The sequence below is a fragment of the Manis javanica genome, chromosome 1 (genome assembly GCF_040802235.1).
Source record: "Manis javanica isolate MJ-LG chromosome 1, MJ_LKY, whole genome shotgun sequence".
NCBI classification, from domain to species: Eukaryota; Metazoa; Chordata; class Mammalia; order Pholidota; family Manidae; genus Manis; species Manis javanica.
The window spans coordinates 111,868,275-111,883,243 of record NC_133156.1 but is presented as its reverse complement, the minus strand read 5'-3'; the positions used below and the strand labels follow the sequence as shown (position 1 = coordinate 111,883,243).

Here is a 14,969-nt window from a genome sequence, read left to right as displayed (position 1 = left end):
GAATAATGACAGGAATGACAATTTTCAAAGTTCTTTAGCCTCCCGCTAAATCAAATAAAGACAAAGAGAAATAAAAATCAAACCAACTCTGTAAGATGTCCTGAATGGATGAGCATTTAACTTCCACAGCAGCATTTTTTCACCTTGGTACCCAAAATTAGGTGTAATGATTATCTAAGTAACAATATAATTTAACTTTTATTTACACTGAACATTTATACATACAAAGGCAGTGTCAAACCTACGTGGTTTCCCTTATTCAACCCCCTGGGACTACTAATTTAAAACTGCAAGGTCATTGGGGAAAGAGTGTTAGAACTATGCAGAGAAAATGATAACTGTCCATTACATTTAATTATAAATCGAGGAAATAACCTGAATTGGAGTCCTTATCCATTTTGCTATTTTTTGTGTAATTAGTTGGTTGTATTGTGGATAAAGTGAAGGTTCCTATGGTCAGGATTCTCACCTGGCCCTGGTCAACTAGCTCACTACACACGTGTGGGAAATATGTTGCTATTGACTCTGTAAAGAGCTCTGCCCAGTGCTCTGGGTGACATGGTGGCATGGCTGCAAGGCTGCAGGAGAGCAGAGGCTGAAGTGGTGGCAGTGCCAAGAACAGAGGGCCAGAGGATGGCTGTGCAGATAGAGAGGCCCAGAGGCAGAGACCGGCTTGCTGTATGCAGACTCACTCTGAGAGGACTGGATTCTAGTGATTGACCTGCCACCGTGGGAATAAAGTTGGGTATAAACTCTTTCACCCCAAGAACATTCCACTGTCATTTATTTGGTCTAATTGAATCTATAGTGAACTTCTCCCGGGCTGAAACCCATTAGGAAGACATGTATCCTACCTTATTTCCAAAGAGACTTCTCGTCCTCTTTATTCCAATTACAGTAGCACATGGTCTTGGGACAGATGGTTATAGATATTAGGACATGGACTAAGCAGATTGCATGTTCATTCAGCTTATTGTATACCTTACTTTACACTTGCATACACTCTCTAGTTATTTCTTGGTTATATTATACCTGATTAAGCAATTCTAAGGAAGGGTTAATATGTTCTGTGTCTTTTTTTAAATATGATCTATTTGTTTGTTTGCTTTATTATATTCTCTTGTGTATCTGTGGAAAAAATGGAAGTTCCTATGGCTGGGATCCTCACCTGACGTTAAACCACTTGACGGTGCAATTTGCCTACTGTGAGGCTAATGCTTCCACACCTATAGGCAATAAGCTATTATTGACTGAGTTACTACATAAAATGCTCTTGGCAAAGGCAGAAACAATGTGGGTGATGGACCTGCACACGGCTGGATGCAGACATGATTCTAATGCTCAACCTACCACCCAGAGAATAAAGCCAGATATAAACCCTTTTACCCCAGGAATGTTCCACTGTTATTTCTTGGTCTCACAGAATCTGTAGTGAACTTGCCTGGGGCTGAAACCCTCAGGCAAGACAGTATCTGAGTTAGCTAGATAGCTTATTGAATTCATTTAGGAGCCATGAAATGAGAGCAGTATTTAGCAGAAGTTAGCAAGATGAGGTGACCAGAGAAGGGGGATTTTAGAGAGATGCATTTTTGTTGAGAGGAAGTAAAGTGATGGAAAAAGCCCTTAATAAAGGATTGACATCTTAGACTAGACCCCCTTCTGCCCCTTTACTACGGGGAATAAATTTTTTTAACTCAGTTTCCTCCTTTATAAAATGTGATACTAATTTCCATTACTATAATTTGAGTAAATTAGGAAAGAAAGGTTTTTTTAAAGCATTTAAAATATAAGATACTATTCTTAAGGATGGTGGCATAATGGCTCCAAGATGTCTAGTCCTCTAGAAGGTAGCTCAAAGATGATACAGATCATTTTAAATTGGGAGGTTCTCTTAATGGCATCTGAAAATGCCAGAGAATGCCTTTGGTTTCCAAAAAGATCTGTGTGTGGAAATGTACCTATAGATCAGACATATCAATAAACCTATAGATTTTTCTGACAACAGTGATATCAGTAGGGGAGGCCAGAAGATAGATGTTGAATGTTTGTGCCAGTTGAAAATAAGTTTAGACTTGGAGATAGCACTGGCTCTAAAGCAAACACCAGAGACAGCTTTACCAATGGGCAAACTAGGCAACTGCCTTGGAAAGAAGGCAGCCCTGTTTCGAATTACTTCCCCTTCCCAAGAAATGAAGTTAATTGAAAAGACATTTCTTTGGGTAAAGAATTCTCTTAAGTCCCTGATTTTAGGTATAAGAAAGTTAAACAAATTCAGTCACAATTCTTGATGTAGATTAGTTTATTTGTTCATAGCAACCTTTTTAAAAGGGCATAAAGGATACGAAAAATGAGCACCTCTGGGGAAGGGGGATGGAATATGCAGGAATTGATATCAAATTGGGGGCACTTTGCCTTCTGACGTTTCACTTCATGGTAGCTCTGCAGTTTGCTGCCTGCATTATGCAACCCAGGCAAAAGAGGGAATGCAAGGAGGAAGGCAGGAAGAAAGGGAACATGGAAAACAAGAAAAGGGGTGGAAGGAAGGGCTGATGTGAAGGAAACAAAGTTACAGCTGAGTAGATAGAGCACGAAGCACACATGTGCCCTTGCCAGACCCACTCCCTGCTTACTCATCCAGCCTCCTCATGCTCTGCTGTCACTCAGTCTGCTCCAGGCTCACTGACTTTCTGTTCTTAGGGCATACCCACCTTTTTCCCATCTCAACTTCTCTACACACACGCAGTTCCCTCTGTGTGGACCCCATCCTCACTCTCAGCCCCCATCCAGGACAGGCCTCTGCCCTCCTAGTACCTTTATGTCTCAACTGACAATCACTTTTGAGGGCCTCCCCTGAGCCCTTATTTTGAATTAGGGACCTACTTGCTAGGTATTCCATTACAGCCGTTTTCATCGTTTGCAATTGAATGTGCATTTGAATGATCATATGTTTAATCTCAATTTCTCCCTCTAGTTTAGATGCTCCATGTCAGTGGAGTTTCACATTCTACCCCCTACAACTTACTGGGGTCCAGTAAAAAGTGTTGAAGAGCTAAACCAAACATTTGAGATGTTTAATCACAGCACTTTCCTGTATGTTCTTTGTGCTACACTTATCCACGAGTAGCAATTGTTATTGTGCTCAAAGTGGGAGGATTTTGTGTACTGGTGGATTTCTAAACTCATCTGAAAGACTAAATTGTACTACATCTGATCTACATGTTTAAACTGAAGAAAATTGAAACAGGGAAGATTGCTAGATGGATAACTCACAGTGGCTTAATATTTCAGGTTGGAATTGTACAGTATGGAGAAAACGTAACCCATGAGTTCAACCTCAATAAGTACTCATCGACGGAAGAGGTACTTGTTGCAGCAAATAGAATAGCCCAGAGAGGTGGCCGCCAGACTATGACAGCCCTTGGAATAGACACAGCCAGGTATATGGGTAAAAAGTAAACCAAAGTAAAACTCTTCACAAAAATAACTGCTCACAATCTAGCCCTTTGGAGTGTTGATTGAACATTTACCTTGGCAATATTCAAAGCCTCTTGTTTGAAACCCTTCTGTAATTAGCCAATTGTTATAGGATCAAATTTTTCTACAATCCAATCTCACTGCCCTTCTCATTTTTCCTCTTATTCCAAGTGTTTGATTGCTGGAGAATCAGTCAGATAAAATCACTGCTGCACCATACTTTTGGATGCTAAGACATAACATTAGTGAATATCTTTTCCCTCTTTTCTTTGTTTACAACTTCTAAAAGTCTCAATCAAAACAAAAAGGTGGGAGATTCATATTAGTCCACTTCTACTCAATATATATTTATATCCTACAATGTCCATAATCTTACAGTACCTGATTTAGGGCTATTGAAGCTCTCAAATAGAGGTTTTCAAGAGGCCAAATTCAGTATTTCCTTATTTGAAATCATTTTCAGCACAAAAATTGAAAGTGAAAAAGATTTCATCATTTGTGCCCTCTTTCTTTCTTCCTTACTCTCTCTAAATTCTAATTTATATCCTTTCCTTCCTCCCTTCTGCAGTTTCCTTCATGGAAAGTACATAATCCATTCACTCCTACTGTTGAACCTCATTCTGTAGGAACCTACAAACTATTTTTTCTTACAGTTTAAGACATGTCATTTTCTGTGTTTTTCCTGACATAATTCAACTCATCTCTAGCTGTTTTCCCCTTTAGTCACTATTAAAGTCAGTAAGCTTCTGAACAAAAACTAAACAGCACCAAAATCACAGAAAATCTAATAAGTAGTCTAAAACATGTTAATGATCCTTCTGTTAAGTATCTTCAACTTTGGGGCTCTCACCTGATTTTGAGCCAACTACCCAGCTCTCACTTTGCCTGCCTGCTAATATCAGTGTTTTAAGGGGATTAAAATAGTTAAATAGGATATCCAAAGAATGGTTTGTATATTCAAAAATTTTTAATTTCATGTGCAGCTTTATACTCATAAATGTTAGAAAAGCATATGGTTCTAGTTTTGGGGCCCAAGACAAAATAAGCACAAACAGATGGGGTAATTTTACATTCACCTGCTCATAGGATCCCCGATTTGCATGCACAGAGAGCACACATGCTTAGGTGTACTGAATGTGCCCTCTGCAATAACTGACTAAATGTGACTGCACATTTGAAGTGAATCCAAGTGTTCTTTGAAAGCTCTGAGCTTGTAGGGAGTTGTGTATTTTCCAAGGACAGCCACTTAAGAATGAATATTCATCTTTGAAAACTAACTGAAGAAATATTCTGGCTGCCGTTGATCCTGCAAAAATACCACTCTGAATACCATGTCCCTATAAGGTTTTTGCCTACATGTTTCACAAAGAGTCTCACTGCAGGACACAGAATCTACTGAGTTTTATACATAAACAAAACTCCATAATGATGTTGCAAAATAATCTCCTTGTACATTAGTTTTTCATGTTTAAGCATATTTTTAACTGCTCTTTATTCCTTTCAGGCAGGGCCAGTTGCAAACAATATTCTAATGTTTTTAGAATCCTTTACTTGCGCTTTCACTGGATGGGTAGTATTTGGGGGTCAAGGGCAATTTGCTGAAGATATCTGAAACAGCAAAGGCATACTCAGGAGTTCAGCCCATGGCTACTCTCACATTACATCAAGCCGGCCCTGGTTTCAGAGCTACCAGATGTTCTTTAAGAAACGCCTTTTCTTTTAATCATCTCCTTCAGCTGATGTTCATTCAAGTTAGGCCTTGATCTTCCAGAGAAGAAGGAAGTTTTGGTGATCCTCAAAGGAATTATAACTGCAGACAGGATTGAATCTCATATAAAATGCATTTCAAGTCTGAACTTCATTTAAGCACTAGCCTTTAACATCTGTTTTCACCTTTGCTTGTGCATGTAAAGAAGTCAGAAAATATGTGTAGGCTCAAGGGTAGAGATACACAGTTCTCTAGTGATGATTTTTAAAAAAAATAGTTTCTTTTTCCTTTTGAAAGTTTAAGAAAAATCAAAAACATAAAAAAAATCCTGTGTACACACCAAATTGACAGTTGTTAACATCTTGTCATATTTGCTTTAAGATCTTTTAAAGGACAAATAACCACAGATAAAATACCTTTACTCAAATCACTGAGATCCTTCCTCCTGCCCACAAGATACTTACTATTGTACATTTACTGTGTATCTACAGTAAAAGCAATGCATATTGTACAAGCTGTTTGGGAAGTTAGTTTAAGCGAGTTCTTCTGGCATATCCCAAGCTACAGTTGGGCCATTTAAATGGACCATTCAGTACAATGATTGCTGCATTTTATATCAAAATCTATATTACATCATTATATGAAATCATTTCATTGTTTCAGTCCTAAATGTACTTTTCTCTTCCAAGACTCCATAAGGAAAGTGGGTTGAGTAAAAGTAACAGAGAGAAGGAAAGGGTGCTTATTCCTCTAAGTGTATGAGTATGTGTGTGTGTGTGTGCAGAAGACACAACAAACAAAAATTGTCAATTCCCCCTGTCTTCCATCTCTTCCCATAAACTTGTGGAATTAAATCAAAAAATCCCTTTCTTTGCAGTTAGGTTATAGCATTTTTCCTTTCTCTCCATACCACCTCTTCCCACCCCGCCCCCAGCAGCCTATGTCCTAAAACCGCCTTCAGACCAAGTCTCTCACAGCTGCTCCATCCCCTCCTTCCCCTTTACCATGTCACTGACTCAGACCCCCCACCATCTGCAGTCCTTTATTCCTGTGTCTGGTTTGCCCCCATCCCGCCAGGCCCAAGAGCACTTTCAGGCACTCACAGTCATAAATTGTTTCCGTTTTCTCCCATTTCCCCTCCTCAGCTCAGAGGATTTCCACACTGTACTACAAATGCCAGAGTAGGTGTGGGGGAAGTGTGGGCTAAAGCAAAAGCTTCTGCCAAAAGCAGAAGAAAAGAGGCCTGTCAAGCAAGAGAAGGAGTGTTTACAGAGACAGGAGTGTCTGGGAGAGTGTTTAAGATCTGACCTTCTCTAAATCGATGGGTGCTCCAGCCACACCCTCCCTGCGAAGTCTCCAGGAATTAAACACAGCTGCCTTTTGTATATGGGGTATGCAGTGATTAGCAAAATGGTGACCTCTCCATCATCTGGGATCAATCTAAAACTACTACAAACAGTGATCACCAGTGCCCCCCAGCTGGAACAATGTGTGTCAGTGTTGATCTTGGAGGGAAAGCTCTGGGCTACCTGTAGTTGTGTTTTCACTTGGTTTATTGCTTTGCCTAACCTTGGGGCGGTGTCTTATTTGCTCTTCTTTTTGCTTGACTGTTTCAGGAAGGAGGCTTTCACTGAAGCCCGGGGCGCCCGAAGAGGGGTTAAAAAAGTTATGGTAATTGTGACTGATGGGGAGTCCCATGACAATCATCAACTGAACCAGGTCATCCAAGACTGTGAGGATGAAAATATTCAGCGCTTCTCCATAGCTGTAAGTACACAGCTAGAGATGGCTTTCAGGCTCTGGGGTGAAGACAAAAACTGTGTGCATATCACAGTGACTGCATGAAAGTTACATGAACAAGGTGAAAAGGAGACACTTCTCCATTTGAAGGGAAAGATAAAAACTCAGTGGGGGCAGGATTGGGTCTTGCTTCCTTTTGTGTCCTCAGGAAAGGGGGGCAAGAGAAAGAAAGGGACAGAAATAGGGGGGGAAGAGGAGAAGAAAAGGATAAGAGGGTAGGAAGGGACAAAAAAGCGTGGAGGGATGGACAGAGGAAAGAAGGAAGGCAGGAGAGAGGAAATGAAGGAAGGAGGGAGTGGGAGGGAGGGAAGAAAGGAAGAAATGGCACACATGCTACATAGTAAATCCACTGCCTGCTAATTAGCCATCTGTCCCACAATTTGGGAAGGTGAAAAATCAGGGCATGAGTAAAAATAATCTACTAAGAGTCAACAATGATCTCTCCACACCTAGAATGCTTTGAGTTGTAGGAAGGAAGCAGAAGGTCACCAGGTCTACCCTGGACAGCCTACACCTGGGCTCAGGAGGGAAGCCCCTCTGTGGCAAGAGCTTCCTGCGGGCCTCTCTAGTTACGGATACTCCTCTGCACAAGCCACTTCTTGGTATTCGTAATGGAAAGGAGAGGAACCAGGAGACAGTTATCATGGCTTATGCACTCGGTGCAGAGCCACTTTCTCTCTACTTCATCTCCTCAAACAGTTCAGCCAAAGTGAAGCAGCCAGCAGCTATGAAGTGTTTTCTCTGTGTTGCGTTTAAGCGGGACAAGAGAAAAAGGATCAGAGAAGAAGAAATTCCTTTGATTCCAGGGAAAAAACTAGCCTGCTATGGATGATGTAGACAAAATCACAAATAAAACACTTTGTTCTTTGAGAGCATATCTGTATTAATACAAAGCAATCCATTGTTAATAACGCTGGTCTCTCAAAATGTGAAAATAGAGACTGAATACTTTGGAGCTCTTATTAGTCATTTTTTTCTTCTGAATTAGGCTCCAATAGTTCTGTGAACTCAGTTGAATCAACTTTTATGGAGCCACCCCGTGGAGAGAGACATTCAGAAGTAGAAACATGAAAATTCCACCTTTCAAACATGAAGAATAATTTAAATCACTGTTTATAAAGCACTGTGTAACCAACATTTTTTTCTCAATTTTTATCCTACATAACCTTCCTTTGTCCTTCATAGCAGCCCAAAGAGAGTGGGGTAACTTTCATTTTCATGTTTTATACATGAGGAAACCAGGGGCAGCAGGCCCATAGCTGCAGGCCACATGGCCAAGTCTCCAGACCCCATCACTGTCCCCAGGACCTGCTGTCCTGGGCTCCTCTTCCTGATGGCCCCGGCCGCAAGGCCGTCCTCACTTACTTCCTCTTGCTCCCCGACGCTTCCAAGGAGCGCCGCAGCCCTCTCCACCCCATAGACAACACCAGCACAGAGATACTGTGTCCCATTATGTGCCATCACTTAAAGGGACAAAAGACGCAGGAACATTTCCTGGAGTGAGAAGTGCAAGGGTGGGTGTGGGGAAGGGTAGCGGAGACTGTATTTTGGAGCCAGAAAAATTTTTGGTTGAATTCTCTGTGCCACAAGCTGGCTCTGTGATAGTGAATAAGTTACTTAATATTCTGAGTTTTAGTGTCTTTATCTGTGAAACAGGGTGATACTGTTTCTCTCTCTCTGATAAGGAATCAGTGAGATAATGACTACTGTGGAAACATTTAACACAATGGCCAACTGGGCAATAAATAAACATTATTTTTCTTAAAGATCTTTAACTCAAGTTTGCCACCATGAAATAATGAAATCATTAAGCCACTGAAGAATCTTAGAGATAATCTGTGTGGGCCTTTGCTCAGAAACCTTCAGAGATTGCCCCATAGAAGATAAAATCTACTCTCAGTTTCTGAACCTTTGCAATTGTGTCCAGCCTTCCTTTCTAACCTTTCCCTCCCCGTTCCATAGCATGTGCCTTTAGCCTAATGTTTCTTCATATAAAATGCTTTACATCATCAGATATACCTGGGGTCTGGTCCTTTTATCGCCTCAACTTTTGCCCCTACTCTTCGTTTTACCCACCGTTTGAAGCTGAACACCATAGATATGTGTGTTTTGTGGGGAGACACCACCACTCAAAAAAGATTGACTACTGAAAATATTGGCATTCTGTGAAAAAACAGCAAACATTTGCTGCTTAAGTCTCAGATTTGGTGAGGGGCCTGAGCTGGTTTGAGTACCCTATTCATGATCTCTATCCTGCACTTGAGATATTAGACATACTAGCAGGGACCTGTTTGGTATTCAGATTCTAATCTTAGATGATAATGGCTGTGAAATGTGTATCACCTACAGCATTCAAGTGAATATAAGAGAAGTTAGAAGGTATTTTAGAATTTCATTCATTTACACACAAAAGGCATTGTACTACATGTAAATGAATTGTACACTTAACAATTTTTGGCACATCTGCCTCAAGGGAACATCAACTCTGAATGTCTATTTCAGGTAAATATTAGCAGAATACCATATGCCTGACTTGACATTTTTGTATTATGTGAAATAGGAGTAATTTATAAATGTTATTTCATATCTCTTTTCATTCATAGAAAATAACGTTTTTACAAACTACTAGACCCATGCATGAAGGATCAAAATGTATTTCTCGCTATTTTCATTTGTGTTCTGTGAGGAAAATAGTTCAAACTGGATACAAGTCACAGTAATTCCTGGGAGTTCTTTTCTTTTATATTTTCTTATATATATATACTCCCATATTGCATTTATGCATCTTATTTTTATTCTTTCAGTGTGTCACTTGGGCATCTTTCCCATTGAACCTTATCCATTGTCTCTATCCTGTCACATAGAGGGCTAAATGTCTGATAACATTTACGTCACAACTAAGAGCCTCAATCATGCATAGTCCAAAAGTGTTTACAAATTTTTATGTGTATTTTCAACTGCATCAATTTATAAGTGAAATGGAAGTTAGCATGTCAATGCAATAGTGAACCTAGAATATGTTAAATAGTAACTCAAGAGGGAAGATGGTACTTTTCAGGCCAGGATGTCATATAATTTATAGAATAAATTTGGTGAGACAATGGGGACTCAGGGGGCTTCATATGATGCTGGGTTTGTATGACTCTAAAAGAAATTCATGGGTAGCAAAACCAGTGACAAAAGAGGAAACCAACAGTGTGTCCAGAGAGGAACAGCAGACGGAGAGTGCGGTGCTGAGCGAGGCTCCAACACAACATGGTTTGGGATCCTGAAAGGGCCACACGGGTGTAATGGAGATGCTGGAGCCGGGAAACTCTAGCCTGCCTTTTCCATGCTTGCTCTGGGGCATGTACATCCACATGTAGTGAAATATATACCCAATTGTAAGAAGAACATCTTAATTGCTTTTAAATAAAGAGAGAGGATTTATTCAGTGTAGTAACAGCAAGCAGCCTTTGGGTTTTCCTTCCCTATCTGGAAAATTTCCATTAATTTCCACACTGTCATTTCCATTATTTCTCTTTCCCCCCAAAAGTAGTTTAAGTGGGAAAAGCACCAGTGGTCTCTGTTCAAACGTAAACTGCGTTTGCTTTTCAGCCAGGTAGACAGGAGTTGTGTTTTTGTGTTTTGATGCAATTCCTAAGCTCCTGGTACAGACCTATCTGAGTCTGAACAGAGCAGTTAAAAGTGTTAAGTTCAAGAATCAAAAAGCTACCGAAATAGTGCATTGCTTACCTTAATTTAAGCAATTGGTTTTCCCAAATAACCAGCTGGCTCAAAGCCATTTACAGTTCTTCACAGACTTAGGGTATTTTGCGTCCTAAACATTTTATACAGTTGACGGCGCTGAGAAACTGACAAGGGCCTGTGACAGGTGACTGACCCCCTGAAGACCCCCGTGTTTAAACTCCGAGTTTCTTCTGGGTTCCTCCCAGTATTCCAGAGGAATACCCCCACCCACCCACACACACACCTTGCCAGGGAGAGAAATCAGAGAATGGGGCACCACCTGCCTGACTGCGCTCCCTTCTCACATTTACACGGAGGGTGCCTTCTAGCGGTGCTGCTGATCTAGGTAGGCCATCATGCATTTAATGGTGCAGATAAACAAGTGTGCTGTAGTTCATAAAAAGCAACACTTACAACGGTCAATTTAGTTCTTCCCTAGCTTTTTACAAGTAAAAAGGCTGTGCCCCTTAAAAAATACCAGTTTTTAAAGCTGCCATTCTAAATCTAACACTAAAACAATGCATGAAGACGCCCAAAGCAGGCGGGGGACAGGGTGTGTGTGCAGAGAGCAGCGCGCTCAGAGGAACAAGGAAGACGGTAGGCTGCTAGCCGACCCAGTGAGACCAGGACTGAGGGCTCTCCTGCGCCCGCCCCGCGTCCACGCGCCGCGCAGTCTGCAATACTGAACTGTGGCTGGAGACTATTTCAGGTCTGTTTTGCAAAAAGACTTTGAAGGTGCCATATAGCACTGTGTTTTTAATGATGTCAGACAGATCAATGACTATCATTTAAAAATGGAAACTGAAGCCAGAAAATCCTGGTATCTCCCTGGGTACAGTACGTCAAAACTCTCCTTCTCCCCAAGAAGTCAGTTGTTCTAAAATACCAAACAATAGCACAGAGCTCAGGGTCTTATTTTGCTTTTTGGACGCCAGGAGCCCAGAATTGAATTAATCATGATCTTTGGTTCTGGACACATTCTCATCCTCTGTCAAAGCATCATCCACTTAATTTTCTGGGTATATAATTGTGCCTGCATACTTATATTAATAACATTATAAGCATCCATGGAGGCACCACGCAAAATGAGAGATACCTCCCTCTCTGACAACTCACATCCTACCACATTCACCAGCTGCCTTCCTCCAAATGGTAACCATCAGCCCAAGCACTATATTCATCATATCTTGCTCTCCTTTTCTAAGTAATCCTAAGGTATCTATACATATCTGAAAAAGAAAAAAAGTTTTTAAGGTCTCCTTGTTTCCAAATTTTTTAAAAGTGTGTTATGTTGTATATAATATTTTGAAACTTTTAAGACTTAATATTATATTGTTAAGATTCATCCATAGTATTTCATGACATTATAGTTTCCTCAGTTTTTTTTAATTAAGGTAGTATATACAATGAAATGCAAGATTTCACTGTGAAAACTGTGTACAAAGTGAACAATTTGATGAGTTTTGACAATTGTATGTACCCACATAAGTGCCGCTTCTAAACAAGATACAGAACATTTCCATCACTCCAGAAGTTTCCCTCCCTTCGACAGCAACCACAAATGTGACTTACACCACCATACTTAGGTTGCCTATTCTGTTTTATATAAATGAAATCATACAGTATGCACTGTTTTGTATTTAGCTTTTCAGTCAATATGATTATCCGTGACATGTAATATATTGGTGATTCATACTTTTCTTTATCATTATTCATTTTATGAATATACCACAATTTGTTCTATCCTGTACTGTTTATGGATATTTGGGATATTTCCACTATGGGTTATGATATACACACAAAAAAAGTAAAAATCAAGGTAATCATCTTGAGGTAATACATGCAATGAGGTGACAACTAAACTTTTTATCTTATTACAAAAATGATGCTTTTTTTGTAAAATAAATTTTTTAAAAACATATGAAGCAAAAGTAAGGGGGAAACACCTGAACTAATAGAAATAAAAAATAATGAATTATGATACAAATTCTTCCAATTTTTTTCTTAAAAATTTTTCCCATTTTTTCTTACTATCCAAAATGCCATTTTCTTATTGCCATTTTTATACAATAAAAAATAGAGTTAAGACCTATATATTATACATGCTGGGAATTTTTATATTATTCCATTTTTATTTGCATATTGTTTTTAACATTTTTTCATTTACTTTAACTTGAACATTTTCATACTAAAAACTAAATTCTAAGAAATGTTTATTTAAAGTCTAAGTTTTTAGGCAGAGAAAGTACAAACCATAAAAGAAAAAAATGATTAGTTGGACTCCTTCAAAATCTATTCTTTGAATGATACTGTTAAGGAAAGGAAAGGAAAAGACAACCCACAGATTGGGAGAAAACATTTGCAAAGCACATAAAGGACTTGTATCCATAATACATACAAAATCTCACATCTCAATAACAGGAAAATAAACAATCCATTTTTTTAAAATGGCAAAAATTTGAACATATACCACACCAAAGAAGAAATGCTGGAAAGGGTGTTTTTATGCAAATAAACATACAGAAGCATCTTTAGTCATTAGGGAAATGAAACTTAATGAGATACTGCTATACACCAATAGAATTGCTAAAACTGAAACAAGAAAAGAAAAATCTGGTAATACCAAGTGTTGACAAGAATGTAAAGCAAGTGGATCTCAAATGAGAAATGGAACAGTCACTCTAGAAAACAGTTTGGTAGTTTCTTTTAAAGTTGAACATGCATTTAACTATAGAACCCAGCACTCTCACTCCTAAGTTGTTACTCAAGAGAAAAGAAAACAGATGCCCACACCAAGACCTATGTGTAAATAATTATAACAGCTTTATTGATAATCACTGAAACTTGAAACAACCCAAATGTTCTCAGCAAATAAATTGTGGTGCTTCTATACAATGGAGTCCTACTCAGCCAAAAAAGGACTGAACTTCTGACACATGAGCAATGTGGATGACTCTCAAAAGCATTATGCAAAGTGAAAGAAGCCAAACACAAAAGGCTACCTGCCATATGATTCCTTAAATAAGACATTCAGGAGAAAGCAAATCTTTAAGGATGGAAAATAGATCAGTGGTAGTGAGGGGTTGGGAGAGAGAGGGAACTGACTACAAAGGGACAAGAGAGAACTTTTGGGGTGATGGAAATATTCTACATTTCAGTGTGATAGTAACAACTATATAAGTTTGTCAAAACTCAAAGAATTATATATTGAAAAAGGGTGAATTTCACTATATAAAAATTATACTTCAATAAACCTTACTTTAAGAAATAAACTAAATGTGAAGAAAACCTGCTAGGACATCTAAATAGTTACAGTTAACTGTAAGAGATAATTGTGCATCTCTTCTCTACAAAAAAAAAATGTTCCTGTCTTGAGCATTTGGTTTCAAAGAGGAATGTCCAAATTGTGTATTTCCTGGATTGCCAAACTGTGATTACTACTTAGTCCAATATCTATTTAAAAAATATATGTGTTGGACTTCCCCTTGGTAAGATTTCCAAGAATTGCCTATTCAAGATCAAGCAACTCACTTGCTAGTTGCTTTTGCCAGCAAACCATGATGTCACTAACTGGAATAATATCAGAGATGTTCAGAAACTATAACATTACTTTTGAACTGTCAGATTTTAAAGATACAACTGTTAACAAACAGGGACACAGGAATGCAAGGAAGAAACTTTCACAAACATACCAGATTGCCCTTTATATTTTCCTATACCAATTGCAGATTTTAACAATTAGCATTAGGAAACCTACATATTCTGAAAATTACTCTTCTAAGAATATGGAAGTACATAAAAATTGCATTATGCTAAGGTACTATACACTCTCTTGTTCATTGAAAAAATGCTTAAGGTCCTTATTTAACACACAGAATTTAAAATATATTCTTGACATTTTTGTTATGTCTTAGATTCTGGGCAGCTATAACCGAGGAAATTTAAGCACTGAGAAATTTGTGGAGGAAATAAAATCAATTGCAAGTGAACCCACTGAAAAGCATTTCTTCAACGTCTCTGATGAACTGGCTCTAGTCACTATTGTTGAAGCTCTGGGAGAAAGAATATTTGCCCTGGAAGGTATGACTGTTGTAATCCTGTATGTTTTTATAATTCAAGCTCAATGTAATGGGTTTTTGGTAGTTATTCCTACTACATGGCTAATGCACTTTCCTGTATGTATGATAGCCAGCATAAAGCAATGCCCTTTTCTGTAGATCTGTCATTGAGATGGTTATTTCACAGCGCTGGGTCTGCT

At 39.0% G+C, this 14,969-nt stretch overlaps 1 protein-coding gene across 2 annotated transcripts in view; it reads left to right on the top strand.

Annotated features, from left to right (window-relative positions):
- ITGA1 (integrin subunit alpha 1) overlaps positions 1–14,969 on the top strand; it is a 154,799-nt gene that overhangs the window by 78,843 nt on the left and 60,987 nt on the right. For both annotated transcript variants that reach the window (XM_017666357.3, XM_037022046.2), the window contains exons 7-9: positions 3,289–3,437; positions 6,799–6,949; positions 14,626–14,791. In XM_017666357.3, the coding sequence (XP_017521846.3) occupies positions 3,289–3,437; positions 6,799–6,949; positions 14,626–14,791 (466 nt within the window). The remainder of the gene's footprint in view (positions 1–3,288; positions 3,438–6,798; positions 6,950–14,625; positions 14,792–14,969) is intronic.